Here is a 20,255-nt window from a genome sequence, read left to right on the forward strand (position 1 = left end):
ATAAACCCAAAACAAAAGAAGGTTAATTTTACATATTGAATGAGGATTAGGTCCAGAATCTGGAACACCAGTTGTCTACCTTTCAGGTCCTGCAGAACAAGGTAGCCAGAGTGTGTGTGGATATTCACTACAGCTCAACCCAGATGGCAGCTCAGTACTTGCAGGAGATGAGAAGGCCCTACTACATTGTGCCCAGCACCTTCATCGAGTACATAGACACCTTCACCAAGATGTGTCGTTCAGAGGGTTCTAAGCTCCATAATGTCAGGTAAAGGCTGGAGGTTGATTTATTGATTGATTGATTTGTTGGTTGTGACTGGAAATTATGTTTGCTGAGTGGAGAGTAATATTAAATATACTGTATATTGCCTGTTTTTTCCCACAGAGATCGCTTTAGTAATGGACTGTCTATATTATCTGAGGCAACATCTCTAGTCACTGTCATGCAAGAGGAACTGCTAGCTCTGGGTCCACAGATAGAGGAGAAGTCAAAGGTAAATAACAGAAGATTGAATATCAAGATAGGGTGTTCAGATTTTGAGAGACAGAGACAGAGACAGAGACAGAGAGACTGATTGATTGTGTTTTGGACAGGAAATAGAGATCTTGATGGAAAAACTAAAAGAGGATTCTCAAGCCGTGGAACAAGTCCGAGCCATAGTCAAAATGGAAGAAGAGATGATGATGCAAGAAACACAGATTGTTCATGAATATGCAGAGGTGAGGTGAACATAAATATATTTTGTGAGAGTACTACATACACATACCCTTTGATAAATGTGGTCTCTGTTGACTGTTGACTGTGAGTAACATTTTGTTTATGTAAATAATGTGTTCCCATTGCGTGTTGTAAAACTGTAGGATGCCACGGCATATTTGAATAAAGTTTTACCTCTGCTGGAGAAAGCAGTTTCAGCTTTAGATGCTCTGGAAAAGAGCGACATTTCAGAAATAAGGCAAGTGAACAAAAACATGCTTAATTCTTCACCTAAGCATGCCTTTAGTTTTCAAGGGGTGGGGGTGGGGGGGGTTACAATATTGTTGTCAAATATACCTGATCAAAACATTTTCCAAGTAGAATTAATGATTTGAGGCAACGAATCAATATGCCACACTGTCAATATCTACAGTGGCTTGCGAAAGGATTCATCCCCCATGGCATTTTTCCTATTTTGCCTTACAACCTGGAATTAAAATAGATTTGGGGGGGGTTTGTGTCATTTGATTTACACAACATGCCTACCACTTTGAAGATGCAAAATATTTTATTGTGAAACAAACAAGAAATAAGACAAAAAAACTGAAAACTTGAACGTGCATAACTATTCACCCCCCCAAAGTCAATACTTTGTAGAGCCACCTTTTGCAGCAATTACAGCTGCAAGTCTCTTGGGGTATGTCTCTATAAGCTTGGCACATCTAGCCACTGGGATTTTTGCCCATTCTTCAAGGCAAAACTGCTCCAGCTCCTTCAAGTTGGATGGGTTCCGCTGGTGTACAGCAATCTTTAAGTCATACCACAGATTCTCAATTGGATTGAGGTCTGGGCTTTGACTAGGCCATTCCAAGTCATTTAAATGTTTCCCTTTAAACCACTTGAGTGTTGCTCTAGCAGTATACTTAGGGTCATTGTCCTGCTGGAAGGTGAACCTCCGTCCCAGTCTCAAATCTCTGGAAGACTGAAACAGGTTTCCCTCAAGAATTTCCCTGTATATAGCACCATCCATCATTCCTTCAATTCTGACCAGTTTCCCAGTCCCTGCCGATGAAAAGCATTCCCACAGCATGATGCTGCCACCACCATACTTCACTGTGGGGATGGTGTTCTCGGCGTGATGAGAGGTGTTGGGTTTGCGCCAGATATAGCGTTTTCCTTGATGGCCAAAAAGCTTAATTTTAGTTTCATCTGACCAGAGTACCTTCTTCCATATGTTTGGGGAGTCTCCCACATGGCTTTTGGCGAACACCAAACGTGTTTGCTTATTTTTTTCTTTAAGCAATGGCTTTTTTCTGGCCACTCTTCCGTAAAGGCCAGCTCTGTGGAGTGTACGGCTTAAAGTGGTCCTTTGGACAGATACTCCATTCTCCGCTGTGGAGCTTTGCAGCTCCTTCAGGGTTATCATTTACATTACATTTACATTTACGTAATTTAGCAGACGCTCTTATCCAGAGCGTTATCTTTGGTCTCTTTGTTACCTCTCTGATTAATGCCCTCCTTGCCTGGTCCGTGGGTTTTGGTGGGCGGCCCTCTCCTGACAGTTTTGTTGTGCCATATTCTTTCCATTTTTTAATAATGGATTTAATGGTGCTCCGTGGGATGTTAAAAGTTTCTGATATTTTTTTATAACCCAACCCTGATCTGTACTTATCCACAACTTTGTCCCTGACCTGTTTGGAGAGCTCCTTGGTCCTCATGGTGCTGCTTGCTTGGTGGTGTCCCTTGCTTAGTGGTGTTGCAGACTCTGGGGCCTTTCAGAACAGGTGTATATATACTGAGATCATGTGACAGATCATGTGACACTTAGATTGCACACAGGTGGACTTTAATTAACTAATTATGTGACATGATCTCATATATATACAGGTAATTGGTTGCGCCAGATCTTATTTAGGGGCTTCATAGCAAAGGGGGCGAATCCATTTGCACGCACCATTTTCCAATATTGATTTTTTTGATTTTTTATTAACAAGTTATTTTTTTCATTTCACTTCACCAATTTGGACTATTTTATGTATGTCCATTACATGAAATCCAAATAAAAATCAATTTAAATGACAGGTTGTAATGCAACAAAATAAGAAAAACGCCAAGGGGGATGAATAGTTTTGCAAGGCACTGTAATACTGAATTAATTATCAGTTGAATGTATTGATGCAGATCTCCTGTTCATTCTTTTTATCCAGAGTGTATACCAACCCTCCAGACCTGGTTATGACAGTAATGCATGCAGTCTGCATCCTGCTACAGCAGAAACCTAACTGGACCACAGCTAAACAGCTGCTAGGAGACCCTGGCTTCCTCAAGAGACTGGTCAGCCTGGACAAAGACAGCCTGCCAGAGAAGGTACAGTATTTAGGCCCCAATCATACCTTGAGATCTGCATGTGTTTGTGCTTATCTTCTAGCTGTATGTTGTCTTGTTTATTATACTTGTCTATAACCATCCGGTGGTCCTGTGTGGCTCATTCGGTACAGCATGGCGCTTGCAACACCGAGGGTTGTGTGTTCGATTCCCGCCAGGGAAAATGTATGCACAGATCACTGTAGGTAGTTTTGGATAAATGCGTCTGGTAAATGGCATATATTATATTATGATACTATGTTTGAATTGCTGTAGGTGTTTCTGAAGTTGAGGAGGTATTCTGAGTGTCCTGCCAAGGTGGGCATGGTGTCTATAGCCTGTCGTTCTCTATGCCTCTGGGTACTGGCTTTGGAGTACTACCATAATGTCTACAAGGTACCGTTTTACTGTTGTAGACCTTTAGTTCTCCAGAAGGAAATATTACATTATTGTTATTTATGTATGCAACAGTGTTATATTGATGTCCTATTTTCCCCAGATAATTGAGCCCAAACAGAAAAAAGTAAACGTGGCTCAAGAAGCATTGGTAAAAGCAGAATCTAATCTGATAAAAAAGCAGAAAAGACTATCGAAGGTAAGATATTTACTGTTAGGCAATACTTAATTCACACAAATGACAAGGGCTCGTTTCTCCGTTCTGTTTATGCTTCATCAGTTAATTGATTGATTGATTAATTGGTTGATGATTCAATGTTCTGTGCCGTCTGTTTAGATCGAGGAGCATCAGAAAGCTTTGGAGGACCTCTATAATGCCAGTGTGTCTGGGAGACAGGAGCTGGGGAGACGTAAAGAGCTGACCACAAACAGAGTGCAGAGAGCTGCTTCACTCATATCAGCCCTGTCTAATGAAAAGGTCCCACAAACAGACTGCAGAGAGCTGCTTCACTCATATCAGCCCTGTCTAATGAAAAGGTCCCACAAACAGAGTGCAGAGAGCTGCTTCACTCATATCAGCCCTGTCTAATGAAAAGGTCCCACAAACAGAGTGCAGAGAGCTGCTTCACTCATATCAGCCCTGTCTAATGAAAAGGTCCCACAAACAGACTGCAGAGAGCTGCTTCACTCATATCAGCCCTGTCTAATGAAAAGGTCCCACAAACAGAGTGCAGAGAGCTGCTTCACTCATATCAGCCCTGTCTAATGAAAAGGTCCCACAAACAGAGTGCAGAGAGCTGCTTCACTCATATCAGCCCTGTCTAATGAAAAGGTCCCAACAAACATTTTATATACAGTAGTAAAATATTGATGAATTTCATAAAGCCAGACCGTTATGGGACTTTGCGAGTCAAAATACACCGATTCCGATATTTCTGCCGATACGATGAAAAGTTCACTGTTGTCCTTACAAATTGAGCTCTGAAAGAGATGCAGCCCTACAATGATACTTTGAATGCTGATTTCTTACATGTATGCATTTTCTAAATAATTTGTATCCCTTATTCTCCCCAATTTGTCTCATTGCTGCAACTCCCCAACATGACCCGCCAAGCCGCACTTCTTAACACCCACTCGTTTAACACGGAAGCCAGCTGCACCAATGTGTCGGAGGAAACACCGTTCAACTGACGACCGAAGTCAGCCTGCAGGCACCCGGCCCGCCACAAGGGGCCGCTAGAGCGCAATGAGCCAAGTAAAGCCACCATATGGGACTTCCGGTCACAGTCTGTTGTGACACTTAGACCGCTACGCCACTCGGGAGGCCACATGTATGCTTTCTGTTGATTTGACCTGCCTGTTTCCCTGTGTATGTCTGTGTGTATCTCCGTGTATCAGGATCGCTGGGAGAAAGCAGTGTGTGACCTGGACAACAAGCTGCAGCACATAGTGGGTGACGTCATGGTTTCCTCAGCGTTCATCACGTACTGTGGACCTCTGACGGCTGACTACCGTAAAGCCATGGTGAAGAAGTGGCTGGACTTCTGCCACAACATGGAGATCCCTGTCTCTCCTCAGTACACCTTCATCTCAGCCATGACTGAGAAGAACCAGGTAATGTGGTCATTTAGCAGGCATTTTTAATCCAAAGCAATTTAGAAAACTGTCAGCATTGAGAGACAGTGACACATAAATGCACTGATCAACGCTCAGTGGTGCAAGTCATCCCTTAATGTTAGTCTCATTTAATTCAGAGCTATAGCTCCGCACAATAGTGGATTCAAAGCGTTCTGGGGCAATATCCGGCTCGAAGGATCATACTGCTCATTCTCATGTGAATGTTCACAGAATATTTCTTAGATGTACAAACAACAACACACACATTTTGTTTTAGCATGTATTGCCTTAATGCCGCAGATGTAACTATTTTCTCATCATTTTAATGATATCGGGAAATCTTATCTCCCTCAGGTGAGACACTGGCAGAACACAGGCCTGCCACCAGATCAGAACTCCACAGAGAATGCTGTGATCGTGAAGAATGGTCCCCACTGGCCCCTGCTGATCGACCCCCAGGGCCAGGCCACCAGGTGGATCTGCTCTATGGAGGGGGTCAGGCTCAGGAAGATGCTGGCCTCAGACCCCAACTATATGAAGACAGTGGAGAGGGCCATTCGCATGGGGGACGCTGTCCTTATTCAGGTACTTGCTTAGGCTACTTAAACCCTTTTGCTCTTTAGGGAGCATTTGACAGATTTCCTCCAGCGGCCTCTGTGTTGATCTCTTATTCAGGTATTGCCTTATAAAATATACAATATAGAATATACAAATTTGATTGATTTTAATTCTACAACTTAGAATCAAAGATTGTGATTCCCAACAGTAACCAGGTTTCCAGCCAACCTTTTCATCCGAGTAAAGTACATGTGAATGGAAATAGCAAATTTGTCTGTAAACTTTCCAAATATCGACTAAACAAAATACGCTAGACAAGGTGGAAACGCTTTTATGCTCAAATATTGATATAATAACCATCATATGGAAGTAAACTTGGAGTCACGCGATGACGTTGTGTGGTCCTCCCACTACGACTCGGGAAAACATGCAGTTTATTAGATTACAGATGAAATAAGTTATGATGAACTTCACAGGATGGTGAACGTTCACGGTGATAAGCTTGCTCGTTTCCAATAAATATCCAGGGTCTTATTCTGATCGATGCTTGCTTGGCCATTTGACAAATAAAAATAATCTCGCTATTTTGTCCATAATAATTTAATCATGTAGGCCTTTCAAACTCAACCCTAGACCTGGAAGCCAGTTCCACTGAGTGTTTTCATTATTGCCCTCTAATCAGGGACTGATTTAGACCTGGGACACCACGTGGGTGAAATTAATTATCAGGTAGAGCAGAAAACCAGCAGGCTCCGGACCTCGTAGGGTAAGAGTTGAACACCCCTGATGTAGGCTATACCCACATTGGATCTGCGAACTGTTGTAGAGCACGCGTGCCAAAACCAGAGTGGGCACATTCTCTATATAACGCAACAGTTTTTGTGACAAAATCATCAGTAGAGTTGAAAATGTGATGGATACCCATTTAACAATTTTTATTGGGTACACAGGAATTTAACCACAAAATGTATTTTTATGTGCACTACGTCATCGCGCACAGCCTTTTATCTGCAACAAGTCCGTTTGATGGAAACATCTCTGGTGGGAAAATGCGGATTGTTTTTATGCAGATTTGTGAATATTCGCATGAAAATCTATCGCCAATTGGATGGAAACCTAGCTAGTGGTTTGCTTAAATGAGACTGATGTAATAAATGAGATCAAGATGGATTATTAGTATGTCCTTAATGCTATTGATCCTCCCCTTTGACCATTCTTCTGTTTTCAGGATGTTCTTGAGAACATAGATCCCTGTCTTCAGCCAATCCTGATCAAGAACCTTACAATACGTGAGGGTCAATCATTCATCAAAATTGGAGACACTGATATTGAGTACAATCCCAACTTTAGGTACATTAAATTGAGCCCTTATTTTCTTAAAATTACCATGCATTAAAAAAAATCTACATTTTCATATTTGAAGCAATAGCAATAGGTCTTATAAGTTGTCACAACTCCTCTCCTCCTCATCTCCTCCTTTCTCCTCCTCCTCTCTTCTCTTTCTCACTGAAGGCTCTACCTGGCAACCTGTCTGCCCAACCCCCACTTCCTCCCGGCGGTGTGTATCCTGGTGAAGCTGATCAACTTCTCGGTAGAGTACGAGTGTCTGCAGGAGCGGCTGCTGTCCAGCGTGGTGTCTCTGCAGCAGCCGGAACTAGAACTGCAACACAACCAGCTCCTCCACACTATTACTGCTGACCTGTTCAGCCTCCACGAGCTGGAGAACAGATCCCTGCTGCTGCTACAGGACACCCAGGGTGAGGGAGGGAGGGAGGGAGGGAGGGAGGAGGATGGATGGATTTTGTGCCGTTCTACCTATCCCTAAATGTAACGTGAAAATCTTGATCAAGATCGACTGTTGGCTTTGCTTCTAGCTTCTCTTTCACGATTGTTTTTACCAAGAGGATGAAGAGAGGAAAGAGTTGACCACATTCTCTCCCTTCACATAAAATGTGACATATTGTCTTGCTTCAGGACACATATTGGACGACCAGGACCTTGTTGATAACTTGAAAAAGTCCAAAGTCACCTCCAACGAGATCTCCGTGCGGGTTGAGACGGCTAAGGACAAGGAGAAGGAGATCGACGAGGTCCGCAAGAAGTACCTCCCTATCGCTAACCGGGGGGCAGACCTGTACTTTGTCCTGGCCGACCTCACCCAGATCAACTACATGTACCAGTTCTCCCTGGACTGGTTCAATGACATGTATGTGAAAGCTTTGCAGGTGGCTACAGAGGGCCAGGAGTGGCCCACCCTGGACGTGTCCATGCCCGTGACGGGCACCCTGCGCCCGGCTGGAGCTAAAAGCCTGAGGAGGGCTGTGGTGGTGCCTGGGACATGTGCTCCCAACATGGGGGACTTTAACATTCGTCTTCTCAAGATGATGAACGCCATCACTGAGAGTATATACAAGGTAACAGTATTGAGAGTAACACAATCATGGACAGGTAACATGCTATTTTTTTTCCGGGGTTTTACACATCTTAAGTGGAGCTTGACTGAGTTTTTCTATTTACACTACCGGTGAAAAGTTTTAGAACACCTACTCATTCAAGGGTTTTTCTTTATTTTTACTATTTTCTACATTGTAGAATGATAGTGAAGATGTCAAAACTATGCAATAACACATATGGAATCATGTAGTAACCAAAAAAGTGTTAAACAAATCAAAATATATTTTATATTTGAGATTCTTCAAATAGCCACCCTTTGCCTTGATGACAGCTTTGCACACTCTTGGCATTCTCTCAACCAGCTTCACCTGGAATTATTTTCCAACAGTCTTGAAGGAGTTCCCACGTATGCTGAGCACTTGTTGGCTGCTTTTCCTTCACTCTGCGGTCCGACTCATCCCAAACCATCTCAATTGGGTTGAGGTCGGGGATTGTGGAGGCCAGGTCATCTGATGCAATACTTCATCACTCTCCTTCTTGGTAAAATAGCCCTTACACAGCCTGGAGGGTCATTTTCCTGTTGAAAAACAAATGATAGTCCCACTAAGCCCAAACCAGATGGGATGGCGTATCGCTGCAGAATGCTGTGGTAGCCATGCTGGTTAAGTGTGCCTTGAATTCTAAATAAATCACAGACAGTGTCACCAGCAAAGCACCCCCACACCATAACACCTCCTCCTCCATGCTTTACAGTGGGAAATATACATGCGGAGATCATCCGTTCACCCACACCGCGTCTCACAAAGACACGGCGGTTGGAACCACAAATCTCCAATTTGTACTCCAGACCAAATGACAAATTTTCACCGGTCTAATGTCCGCTGCTCGTGTTTCTTGGCCCAAGCAAGTCTCTTTTTATTATTTTTATTTTTATTTATTTAACCTTTATTTAACTAGGCAAGTCAGTTAAGAACAAATTCTTATTTACAATGACGGCCTACACCGGCCAAACCCGGACGACGTGGGGCCAATTGTGCTCCGCCCTATGGGACTCCCAATCACGGCCGGTTGTGATACAGCCTGGAATCAAACCAGGGTGTCTGTAGTGACGCCTCAAGCACTGAGATGCAGTGCCTTAGACCGCTGCACCACTCTGTCTATTGGTGTCCTTTAGTAGTGGTTTCTTTCCAGCAATTCGACCATGAAGGCCTGATTCACACAGTCTCCTCTGAACAGTTGATGTTGAGATGTGTTTGTTACTTGAACTCTGTGAAGCATTTATTTGGGCTGCAATTTCTGAGGCTGGTAACTCTAATGAACTTATCCTCTGCAGCAGAGGTAACTCTGGGTGTTCCATTCCTGTGGCGGTCCTCATGAGAGCCAGTTTCATCATAGCGCTTGATGGTTTTTGCGACTGAACTTGAAGAAACTTTCAAAGTTCTTGAAATGTTCCGTATTGACTGACCTTCATGTCTTAAAGTAATGATGGACTGTTTCTCTTTGCTTATTTGAGCTGTTCTTGCCATAATATGGACTTGGTCTTTTACCAAATAGGGCTATCGTCTGTGTACCCCCCCCCCCACCTTGTCACAACACAACTGATTGGCTCAAACGCATTAAGAAGGAAAGAAATTCCACAAATTAACTTTTAAGAAGGCACACCTGTTAATTGAAATGCATCCCAGCTGATTACCTCATGAAGCTGGTTGAGAGAATGCCAAGAGGGTGCAAAGCTGTCATCAAGGCAAAGGGTGGCTATTTGAAGCTTTTTTGGTTACATGATTCCATATGTGTTATTGCATAGTTTTGATGTCTTCACTATTATTCTACAATGTAGAAAATAATAAAAAATAAAGAAAAACCCTTGAATGAGTAGGTGTTCTAAAACTTTTCACCGGTAGTGTAGTTTTGTGGCAGGTATCCAGGCTGACAGGTTTATAAGAACATATACCACTTTTGGAAATATTTGTTGTAAAATCCATCACTGGTGAAATGTGCGGCTTTCACGCTTTCATTTGTTAGTTCTAAAAACACTGTGAAAATGAAACTTGAAGTGTGCAAATGCGAGACTAGTAAAATACTCAATGTTATTTTGTCTTTCTGCTGTGGATCCCCCTCCTTGTTCTCTCTCTCTCTCCCTCTCTCCCTCCCCCCCCCCCCTCTCCCTCTCTCCCCCTCTCTCTCTCTCCCTCCCCCCCCCCCCCTCTCTCTCCCTTTCTCCCCCCCTCACTCTCCCTCTCTCCCCCCTCTCTCTCTCCCTCTCTCCCCCCTCTCTCTCCCCTCTCCCCCTTCTCTCTCTCCCCCTCCCTCTCTCCCCTCCTTACTCTCTCCCCCTCTCCCCTCTCCCCTCCCCCTCTCTCTCTCCCCCTTCCCCTCCAGGAAGTATCCCTGGCCCTGTTTGTGGACCACCAGGTGGTTTTCTCCTTCCTGATGTGTTGTAACATCATGAAGACCAACAAGCACAACATGATAGTGGGCAGCACTGAGTTCCTGCCTGCTGAAGAGTGGAAGATCTTCCTACACTCTGCTGTCCTGGCCAGCATGATGGACTCAAAGAGACCTGAGCAGGAGGAAGGTAGAATATACCTGCTGTGTCAGGCATCTGTCAGTAACATGAGGCCACATATTGAATCAGAGATTGTCTTTAAAAGGCTCCAAACTGTCTTTCAGCTGGAAAATAAGTAGACCATGAATGAGTGAGCATTTGAGTAATTAAGACATTGATTTCATTACCTATCAATCTCACTCTGAAAGAATAACCCTAAGTAATGAATAACCCTATTTCACTTTTACGTCACAGTGTAAACAAAGTGTTGTATGAGGGGGGAAATGGATGCAAGTTAGCTAGAGATGACCACCGTAAAATGGCTGAGTGCATCTGTGTGTGATTGTGTCAATAGGGGAGCTCCTGGGCGAGCGTCCGGACCACCTGTGGCTGACAGACAGCATGTGGGCTCAGTGCCAATACCTGAGTGCCCACCTACCCTGCTTCACCAACCTCTACAAGTCCATCCAGACCAACTGTGTGCAGTGGGAACTGTTCCAGCATGCTAGGAACCTCTATGAGTTCCTCAGTGAACCCTACGCTGGAGACGCTGGTTCTGATACTGAAGGTTGGTGTTGCTGCACTGGAATGTTAAGCTTCCCTGTTGAACATTGGGTTACTTGACTTATTCCTTGAAGCGTATCATTTCTTTGACTTATTTCACAGAACCTCTTCATGGTAATGACAAGCCATACACATTCCCCTCACCAACAGAAATAGAATCTCATTCTAGCTCGTTCCCCCTCACCAATAGAATCTCATTCTAGCTCGTTCCCCCTCACCAATAGAATCTCATTCTAGCTTGTTTCCCCTCACCAATAGAATCTCATTCTAGCTTGTTCCCCCTCACCAATAGAATCTCATTCTAGCTCGTTCCCCCTCATCAATAGAATCTCATTCTAGCTCGTTCCCCCTCATCAATAGAATCTCATTCTAGCTCGTTCCCCCTCACCAATAGAATCTCATTCTAGCTCGTTCCCCCTCACCAATAGAATCTCATTCTAGCTCGTTCCCCCTCATCAATAGAATCTCATTCTAGCTCGTTCCCCCTCACCAATATAATCTCATTCTAGCTTGTTCCCCCTCACCAATATAATCTCATTCTAGCTCGTTCCCCCTCACCAATAGAATCTCATTCTAGCTCGTTCCCCCTCACCAATAGAATCTCATTCTAGCTCGTTCCCCCTCACCAATAGAATCTCATTCTAGCTCACCTCCTATGTCATGAATGAATGTGTGTGTGACATCATGATGTGGTTTGTCTGTCTGTCCAGGAGAGTCATCCCAGTCAGCAGAAGCCTCGAAGGACAGACATCTCACCAAGTTTGTCTGCATCTTCCCCTGGGAGAGCCTCTCAGGCTTCCAGAAGATCATCCTGGTGTGTGTGTGTGTGTGTGTGTGTGTGTGTGTGTGTGTGTGTGTGTGTGTGTGTGTGTGTGTGTGTGTGTGTGTGTGTGTGTGTGTGTGTGTGTGTGTGTGTGTGTGTGTGTGTGTGTGGGTGGTTGGGTTAGGTGGTTGGGTGTGCGGGCGGGTGGGTGTGTGCGTGCGCATGCATGTGGGTTACAGCTTTGTGAGAACTCAAAACATTCTCCTTGATAAATATGATGAACTCTGTCAAAAGCAAAAAAGCTGTGAACTATTGAGGCTGTCTTTATCTCCCAGATTAAGATCCTGAGGCCTGAGTGTCTGAACACGGCAGTGAAAGCCTTTGTCATAGAGAAGATGGGTTCTAAGTACCTGGAGGTTAGAAAGATCTCCCTGAGAGAGGTGTATGAACGCCGCTCTGCCAACATGCCCATCATATTCCTCCTCTCCCCTGGTAAGACTACTGCTAGTCTTGTGTACTAAACATCCTCCCTAAACTGGTGTGCAATAACCTTGGGGGTTAGGCTGCTTTTTCCACCCTCTCTCCCACTAGTAGGATTTGGTATGGACACCGGGACACTCAAAGCTTATTGTACACCTTTGAAATTCCTGGAGAATATGGTGTAGTGTACAAGCAGCTTTAGGTAATGTCTGATGTCCTTGTTCTCCCCTGTCTGTCCAGGCATGGACCCAGCCTCCCACCTGGTGCGTCTGGCCCAGGAGCTGAGGGGCAGCAGCCTGCATCTGGACATGGTGTCTCTGGGTCAGGGCCAGGGCCCCAGGGCAGAGGAGCTCATCTACAAGGCCCAGGTCCTCAAGGGCCGCTGGGTCTTCCTGCAGAACTGCCACCTGGCTGCCTCCTTTATGCCCAGATTGCAGACTGTCGTCAACTCGTGAGCACATATTGTTGTGCTCTTTTGAGCTTTTATTTAGCATGTTTTTATGTCTTAATATAATCTTTATGCTGATGGGTAATGTCGTGTGAGACAACTATACGATGTAGTACGTTTGTTTGACACCATGTTGAAGCACAGAGGGTCCTGTGAGATGCCTTTAGGTGCTGTCCTGTCAGGTGCCGCTACCCACAGGATCCAGCTGGAGACGGATGCCTCTCCACAGACCTGAGTGTGTTGAGTGTTTGTCATCCCTACTGCTCAGGTTAAAGTGGAAAGGCTCAGACCTGGACCCTGACTTCCGTCTGTGGCTGTCCTCTGAACCAGACCCAGTGTTCCCTGCCTCCATCCTGCAGAGAGCCATTAAGGTCAGCCAGGCCTTCATTACCACAGCTCCCCATTAGAGGGCCATGCACCTATAGAAGTATAATTAGGGATTTTATTTCTATGGTGTACCCATGAGTGAACCAGTCAAATTGCCATCGTTTGAGGGGCTTTGTCTCTTCTAGAGATTATATTTCAGAACACAACAATGTCTGTTGTTGTTACAAATCCATTGCCAATGATTCCATTCCTGTAGATAGTGGTAGAGCCTCAGTTCCTAATACAGTAATTCCACTTCCTGTCCTGTAGATAGTGGTAGAGCCTCAGTTACTAATACAGTAATTCCACTTCCTGTCCTGTAGATAGTGGTAGAGCCTCAGTTACTAATACAGTAATTCCACTTCCTGTCCTGTAGATAGTGGTAGAGCCTCAGTTACTAATACAGTAATTCCACTTCCTGTCCTGTAGATAGCGGTAGAGCCTCAGTTACTAATACAGTAATTCTACTTCCTGTCCTGTAGATAGCAGTGGAGCCTCAGTTCCTAATACGGTAATTCCACTTCCTGTCCTGTAGATAGTGGTAGAGCCTCAGTTACTAATACAGTAATTCTACTTCCTGTCCTGTAGATAGCAGTGGAGCCTCAGTTCCTAATACAGTAATTCCACTTCCTGTCCTGTAGATAGCGGTAGAGCCTTGGATACTAATACAGTAATTCCACTTCCTGTAGATAGCGGTGGAGCCTTAGTTCCTAATACAGTAATTCCACTTCCTGTCCTGTAGATAGCAGTAGAGCCTTGGATACTAATACAGTAATTCCACTTCCTGTCCTGTAGATAGCAGTGGAGCCTTGGATACTAATACAGTAATTCCACTTCCTGTCCTGTAGATAGCAGTGGAGCCTCCTCGGGGTCTGAAGGAGAAGCTCCTCCACACCTTCAGTCCCAGTGGAGAGGTGACCGAGAGGAGCTTCTGTAAAATGGACTGCAGCCCAGCCTGGAAGACTCTGCTCTTCAGCCTCTGCTTCTTCAACGCCATTGTGCAGGAGAGGAAGAAATACGGCCCTCTGGGGTGGAACATACCCTACACCTTTACTTCTTCTGATCTGGAGGTACATTATGACGTAACACATCCTGTACTGTTTCCAACTCAACAGAGCTTCTCAGCTTACAAGACAATGACATAGATCTTGGCTCTGTCTGTGTGTCTTAGGTGTCCATGCTGAATCAGGAGCGTCTCCTGCGGGCTGCGGAAGGTTCGGAGCTGCCCTGGGCGGCCCTGCGCTACCTGACAGGTGAGGTGATCTACGGCGGGCGTGTCACCGACCCCTGGGACCGCCGCTGCCTGCTTACCATTCTCCACCGCTGCTATACCCCGTTGGTCCTGCAGGACGGACACAGCTTCTGTCAGGCTCAGGTAGGAGTCAGACACACCCCTCCACTTAACACTGGCATCACAATTCACAGTCACAGGATCCATCTCAACATACTGGTAAAGCAATGAATAGGGTCATTGTGAAATCATATGTTTTTTTTTTACCTACTTTGCCTCTGTCTGCTACATGACAAAAATGTAATAAAAAAAACAAAGTATTTGGAAGAAAGTGGAATTTTGTTGTCGAAATTTTTGAAATGTATAAAGAAAATTAATCTGGAATGTCTTTAGTCAATAAGTATTCAACCCCTTTGTTATGGCAAGGCTAAATAAGTTCTGGAGTAAAAATGTACTTAACACGTCACATAATAAGTTGCATGGACTCATTCCGTGTTCAATAATAGTGGTTAACGTGATTTTTTAATAATTAATCCATCTCTGTACCCCACACATACCTCAATCGAGTAGTACATTTCATGCACATTCAACCATAAAGACCCTTTGAGCATGGTGAAGTTACTAATTAGGCTTTGGATGGTGTATCAATACACCCAGTCACTACAAAGATACAGGTGTCTTTCCTAACTCAGTTGCTGGAGAGGAAGGAAATGTCGTGGTAGAAATATTTGAGTAATAGATAATCAACTCAAAAATATCTCTCAAGACACTGGAGCTTGTGAATTCAAGAATTAGACTTTATTGCATAACAAAGCCCAGCTTGCTCCATGGAACAAAACTGTCTCCCTCTGGCTTAGAGATCTCTTATATCCACACAAATGAAAAAACATGCGTACATTCCTAACTTTTTTAAAATTCTGTACCACCCCTCTCATTCTATCATTCTATTGGCTGCATGCTTAGGCCCCTTCTTAAAAAAACTAATGTAATGCATACCATGTGTCTATAACAAGCCCATGGGCCACAGTTTAAGAGCCCCTGTGAAAGAACACATGCATTCATTTAAAACACAGCATATACTCCACGTCTATATTCCTTATTTAAGCATGTATCTGGATTATAAAATATCAAACATGTTCATTCTGTTTCACCATTATCATTTCATAACACATTATAAAACATTTATCATTCATCATCCTCCCCAGCCCCTGAGATTATGTGCATGTGGCCATGTGTCAGGTCATAAGGTCATAAGCATAAAGAAATGACAACACTAGTTCCATTGTTACTCCAATCTCCACACAGCCATCACGTCATTGACATTCCCAGACCAGCTGCAGGGAGTTTTATGAAAAACACATAAATGTCTCTGCTCTGTATTAACCTTTCAACTGGTTCTCAATCCGTAAACATTTTAAGGCATATAGGTTTTTAATTTTACAACATATCCATGCTTATTACTAATATAATTTTTTTACCTTTGACCTCTCCCTACATTTGCCTTTATGATACATAAAATAATACCATAGAAACTGCTCAGAGATTTCACCATGAGGCCAATGGTTATTTTAACACAGTTACAGAGTTTAATGGTTGTGATATGAGAAAACTGAGGATGGATCAACAACATTGTAGTTACTCCACAATACTAACCTAAATGACAGAGTGAAAAGAAGGAAGCCTGTACAGAGTAAAACATTCTAAAACATGCATACTGTTTGCAGCAAGGTACTTAAGTAATACTGCAAAGAATGTGGCAAAGAAATTAACTTTTGTCCTGAATACAAAGTGTTATGTTTGGGGCAAACACAGCACATCACTGAATACCACTCTTCATATTTTCAAGCATGGTGGTGGCTGTATCATATTATGGGTATGCTTGTCATCGGCAAGGACTAGGGAGTTTTTTAGGATAAAAGGAAACGGAATACAGCTATAAGCACAGGCAAAATCCTAGAGGAAAACCTGGTTCAGTCTGCTTTCCAACAGACACTGGGAGACAAATTCACCTTTCAGCAGGACAATAACCTAAAACACAAGGCCAAATCTATGCTGGTTGCTTACCAAGACGACATTGAATGTTCCTGAGTGGCCTAGTTACAGTTTTGACTTAAATCGGCTTGAAAATTTATGGCAAGACTTGAAAATAGCTGTCTAGCAATGATCAACAACCAACTTGACAGAGCTTGAATAATTGTTTATAGAATAATGGGCAAATGTTGCACAATCCAGGTGTGGAAAGTTCTTAGAGACTTACCCCAAAAAACTCACAGCTGTAATCGCCGCCAAAGGTGCTTCTACAAAATATTGACTCAGCGGTGTGAATAGTTATGTAAATTAAAAATGTCTGTATTTCATTTTCAATAAATTGCTAACATTTCTAAAAACTTGTTTTCACTTTGTCATTATGGGGTATTGTGTGTAGATGGGTAAGAAACAAATATATTTAATCAATTTGGAATTCAGGCTGTAACACAACAAAATGTGGAATAAGTCAAGGGGTATGAATACTTTGTGAAAGCATTACATGATGAAATACAACAGACAATACTTAAGCGTAATCCTCAAGCAAAACATGTATGTTTCTGTTATTATTGATGTCTTCATTGAGAGCATTATATTGTATTTCTCTTGGCAGGGCTACCCTCCCTTCCCTAAAGACGCCAGCTGGCCCCAGTGTAGAGCCTACATAGAGAACATGCCAGACAAGGACCTGGCGGAGGTGTTTGGCATCGACAGCAGTGCAGAGATGGTGATACTGCAGAACCAGACCCAGCAGCTGCTACAAACAATAGTCCAGCTGCAGCCCAGGCTCTCTGATAGCAGCCTGCTGGTCAGGTGGGTCTCCCAGGGGAAATACAACCCACAAATAGATGTATTCATTATGTCCTTTTCACAATACTGAGCCGAGCCAAGCGGAGCTGTACAGAGCTGGCATGGTTAAGCATCCGCCACAGTGTGCTGGAAAGGACAAGGTGAAAATAAACTATCCAAGGCAGCACAATATGGTTCATTTCGGCACGTGAATTAGAAAAACGGTGTTGGTTGTGTTATGTAGTGTAAGAAATCTTAATGAAATGCTGAATTGTTCTTCTTCTGTTTGTTTGTGCGGAGCAGAGACAGACAGTGCCAGGATGGTGTAGTTCTGAAGATGGCCATGAACATCTTGAAGAAACTACCAGAGACAGTGGAGGTTGATAGTGTCACAGAGAAAACACTGTTCCTCAGAGACATCATCGCCAAAGTCAACTTTGTTGAATCATCTTCCTGTGACCAGGGTAATTTACATACTCAACCCTTGTTAGGATTGGCCTATATGGATAGGGCTTACAGAATAAACATGAAAAGCATATGCAAATGCATGGTAGCAATTGAAAGGGAATAGTTTGGAGATTATGGGGAAATGATTAGACCAAAGTTGAGGACACAACAGTTCACCTGACACAAGACTGAATCCAAACATTACACTGTTGATTTTATGTGCATTTTACATTTACTGTACTTTTCACCGCATTTGTTGATTACAAAATCTGAAAAAACTCTGGATATATTCAATAACAATATTCCTAGAAAATATGGGGTAGGAGCACCATAAGACAAAATAAATGACAAGAGTTTGAGTGAGAGGACTAACTGGTCTCCAAGTGGCCAATTACCTCTCAAAGTGTGCACAGTTCCTAAGTCATTTCAATGCACTTTTATGACTCAAAGAAGAGTCTTCAAGCCATTGAGGAACTAGAGCAAGCGCACTTGTAGTTGTTTTGTTTGGAACACAACCCTGCATCCCTGAGTTTTATGATTTGGAAACGTGAAGTGCACATTTGGACTCGCAGGTGTTTGGCTTACTTGCATGATATAAAAGCGGTATTTTCGATAATCCTCAACGTCTCATCTTTCAAAATACATAGTCATTTTAATTTACAGCATTTCCCTCACTCAGGCAACAAAACATTAGCAAAAGTTGTCCAATTAGCGGGACGGATGGGGGCAACTTCTTGTAACGTGTGGTGCTCAAGTTCAGAACGGCTGTTGGTCAAAACCCATACAGAGCTGTGAAGCTCAGAGCCTGAGCTCTGACGCCATTTATAGCATGTTACTGTACAGCCACTGCGTTCCAATTTAGGTGTTTATCAGCAATTTTTTCAACCCGTATACGGGTACAAGTGTAAAGGGCTACGAATAGATTAGAATATAATAGATTTATTGTCCTCCGAAAAGGAAATTATTTTTCACAGGTTGTACCTTTTCTTATTTTGACTCCTAAGAGTGAGAGTTAGTGAGAGAGTTGGTGAGAGTGACATTGCAAGATTCTATATATCTATCTTTGTGTCCAGTTTTGTTCATAGTTCTTACCGAAAGACATCTGTCTGTCTGTATGCGTGCATGCGTGCGTGCGGGTGCATCCGTGCATGTGTGTGTACTCTGAAGGTGAGAGACGCACAGCCTTGGCCTCCTCTGCCCTGCTGGTGATCCTGCGACAGGAGATTGACCGGTTCAACCACCTCCTATGTGTGGTGCGCTCCAGCCTCCTCGCCTTCTCCGCCTCCATCAGAGGAGAGGTGCTGATGAGTGAGGCTCTGGAGGAGGTCTACACTGCCCTGCTCACCATGATAGTACCATCAGACTGGAAGGTAGGTCTATACTGCCCTGCTCACCATGATAGTACCATCAGAATGGAAGGTTGGTCTACACTGCCCTGCTCACCATGATAGTACCATCAGACTGGAAGGTAGGTCTATACTGCCCTGCTCACCATGATAGTACCATCAGAATGGAAGGTAGGTCTACACTGCCCTGCTCACCATGATAGTACCATCAGACTGGAAGGTAGGTCTACACTGCCCTGCTCACCATGATAGTACCATCAGAATGGAAGGTAGGTCTACACTGCCCTGCTCACCATGATAGTACCATCAGACTGGAAGGTAGGTCTACACTGCCCTGCTCACCATGATAGTACCATCAGAATGGAAGGTAGGTCTACACTGCCCTGCTCACCATGATAGTACCATCAGACTGGAAGGTAGGTCTATACTGCCCTGCTCACCATGATAGTACCATCAGACTGGAAGGTAGGTCTATACTGCCCTACTCACCATGATAGTACCATCAGAATGGAAGGTAGGTCTACACTGCCCTGCTCACCATGATAGTACCATCAGACTGGAAGGTAGGTCTATACTGCCCTGCTCACCATGATAGTACCATCAGACTGGAAGGTAGGTCTACACTGCCCTGCTCACCATGATAGTACCATCAGAATGGAAGGTAGGTCTACACTGCCCTGCTCACCATGATAGTACCATCAGACTGGAAGGTAGGTCTACACTGCCCTGCTCACCATGATAGTACCATCAGAATGGAAGGTAGGTCTATACTGCCCTGCTCACCATGATAGTACCATCAGACTGGAAGTTAGGTCTACACTGCCCTGCTCACCATGATAGTACCATCAGACTGGAAGGTAGGTCTATACTGCCCTGCTCACCATGATAGTACCATCAGACTGGAAGGTAGGTCTATACTGCCCTACTCACCATGATAGTACCATCAGAATGGAAGGTAGGTCTACACTGCCCTGCTCACCATGATAGTACCATCAGACTGGAAGGTAGGTCTATACTGCCCTGCTCACCATGATAGTACCATCAGACTGGAAGGTAGGTCTACACTGCCCTGCTCACCATGATAGTACCATCAGACTGGAAGGTAGGTCTACACTGCCCTACTCACCATGATAGTACCATCAGAATGGAAGGTAGGTCTATACTGCCCTGCTCACCATGATAGTACCATCAGAATGGAAGGTAGGTCTACACTGCCCTACTCACC

The 20,255-nt window shown here is 44.0% G+C and overlaps 1 protein-coding gene across 1 annotated transcript in view; it reads left to right on the forward strand.

Annotated features, from left to right (window-relative positions):
• The window catches only part of LOC311102996 (dynein axonemal heavy chain 6-like), a gene marked incomplete at its 5' end in the record, with an annotated part of 87,168 nt that extends 67,341 nt beyond the window's left edge, over positions 1-19,827 (forward strand). The window contains 20 exons of the mRNA XM_084144494.1: positions 87-268; positions 2,905-3,064; positions 3,338-3,457; positions 3,561-3,656; positions 3,795-3,890; positions 4,856-5,071; positions 5,429-5,659; positions 6,861-6,982; positions 7,145-7,389; positions 7,607-8,046; positions 10,406-10,601; positions 10,927-11,139; positions 11,846-11,949; positions 12,234-12,390; positions 12,619-12,829; positions 13,095-13,197; positions 14,041-14,262; positions 14,364-14,567; positions 17,062-17,261; positions 17,541-19,827. Of these exons, the coding sequence (XP_084000620.1) occupies positions 87-268; positions 2,905-3,064; positions 3,338-3,457; positions 3,561-3,656; positions 3,795-3,890; positions 4,856-5,071; positions 5,429-5,659; positions 6,861-6,982; positions 7,145-7,389; positions 7,607-8,046; positions 10,406-10,601; positions 10,927-11,139; positions 11,846-11,949; positions 12,234-12,390; positions 12,619-12,829; positions 13,095-13,197; positions 14,041-14,262; positions 14,364-14,567; positions 17,062-17,261; positions 17,541-17,808 (3,786 nt within the window). The 3' untranslated portion in view covers positions 17,809-19,827. The remainder of the gene's footprint in view (positions 1-86; positions 269-2,904; positions 3,065-3,337; positions 3,458-3,560; positions 3,657-3,794; positions 3,891-4,855; positions 5,072-5,428; positions 5,660-6,860; positions 6,983-7,144; positions 7,390-7,606; positions 8,047-10,405; positions 10,602-10,926; positions 11,140-11,845; positions 11,950-12,233; positions 12,391-12,618; positions 12,830-13,094; positions 13,198-14,040; positions 14,263-14,363; positions 14,568-17,061; positions 17,262-17,540) is intronic.
• Between the last annotated feature and the right edge of the window lie 428 nt (positions 19,828-20,255).

This window comes from Coregonus lavaretus (genome assembly GCF_964263955.1).
Source record: "Coregonus lavaretus genome assembly, chromosome: 27".
In the NCBI taxonomy this organism is placed as follows: Eukaryota; Metazoa; Chordata; class Actinopteri; order Salmoniformes; family Salmonidae; genus Coregonus; species Coregonus lavaretus.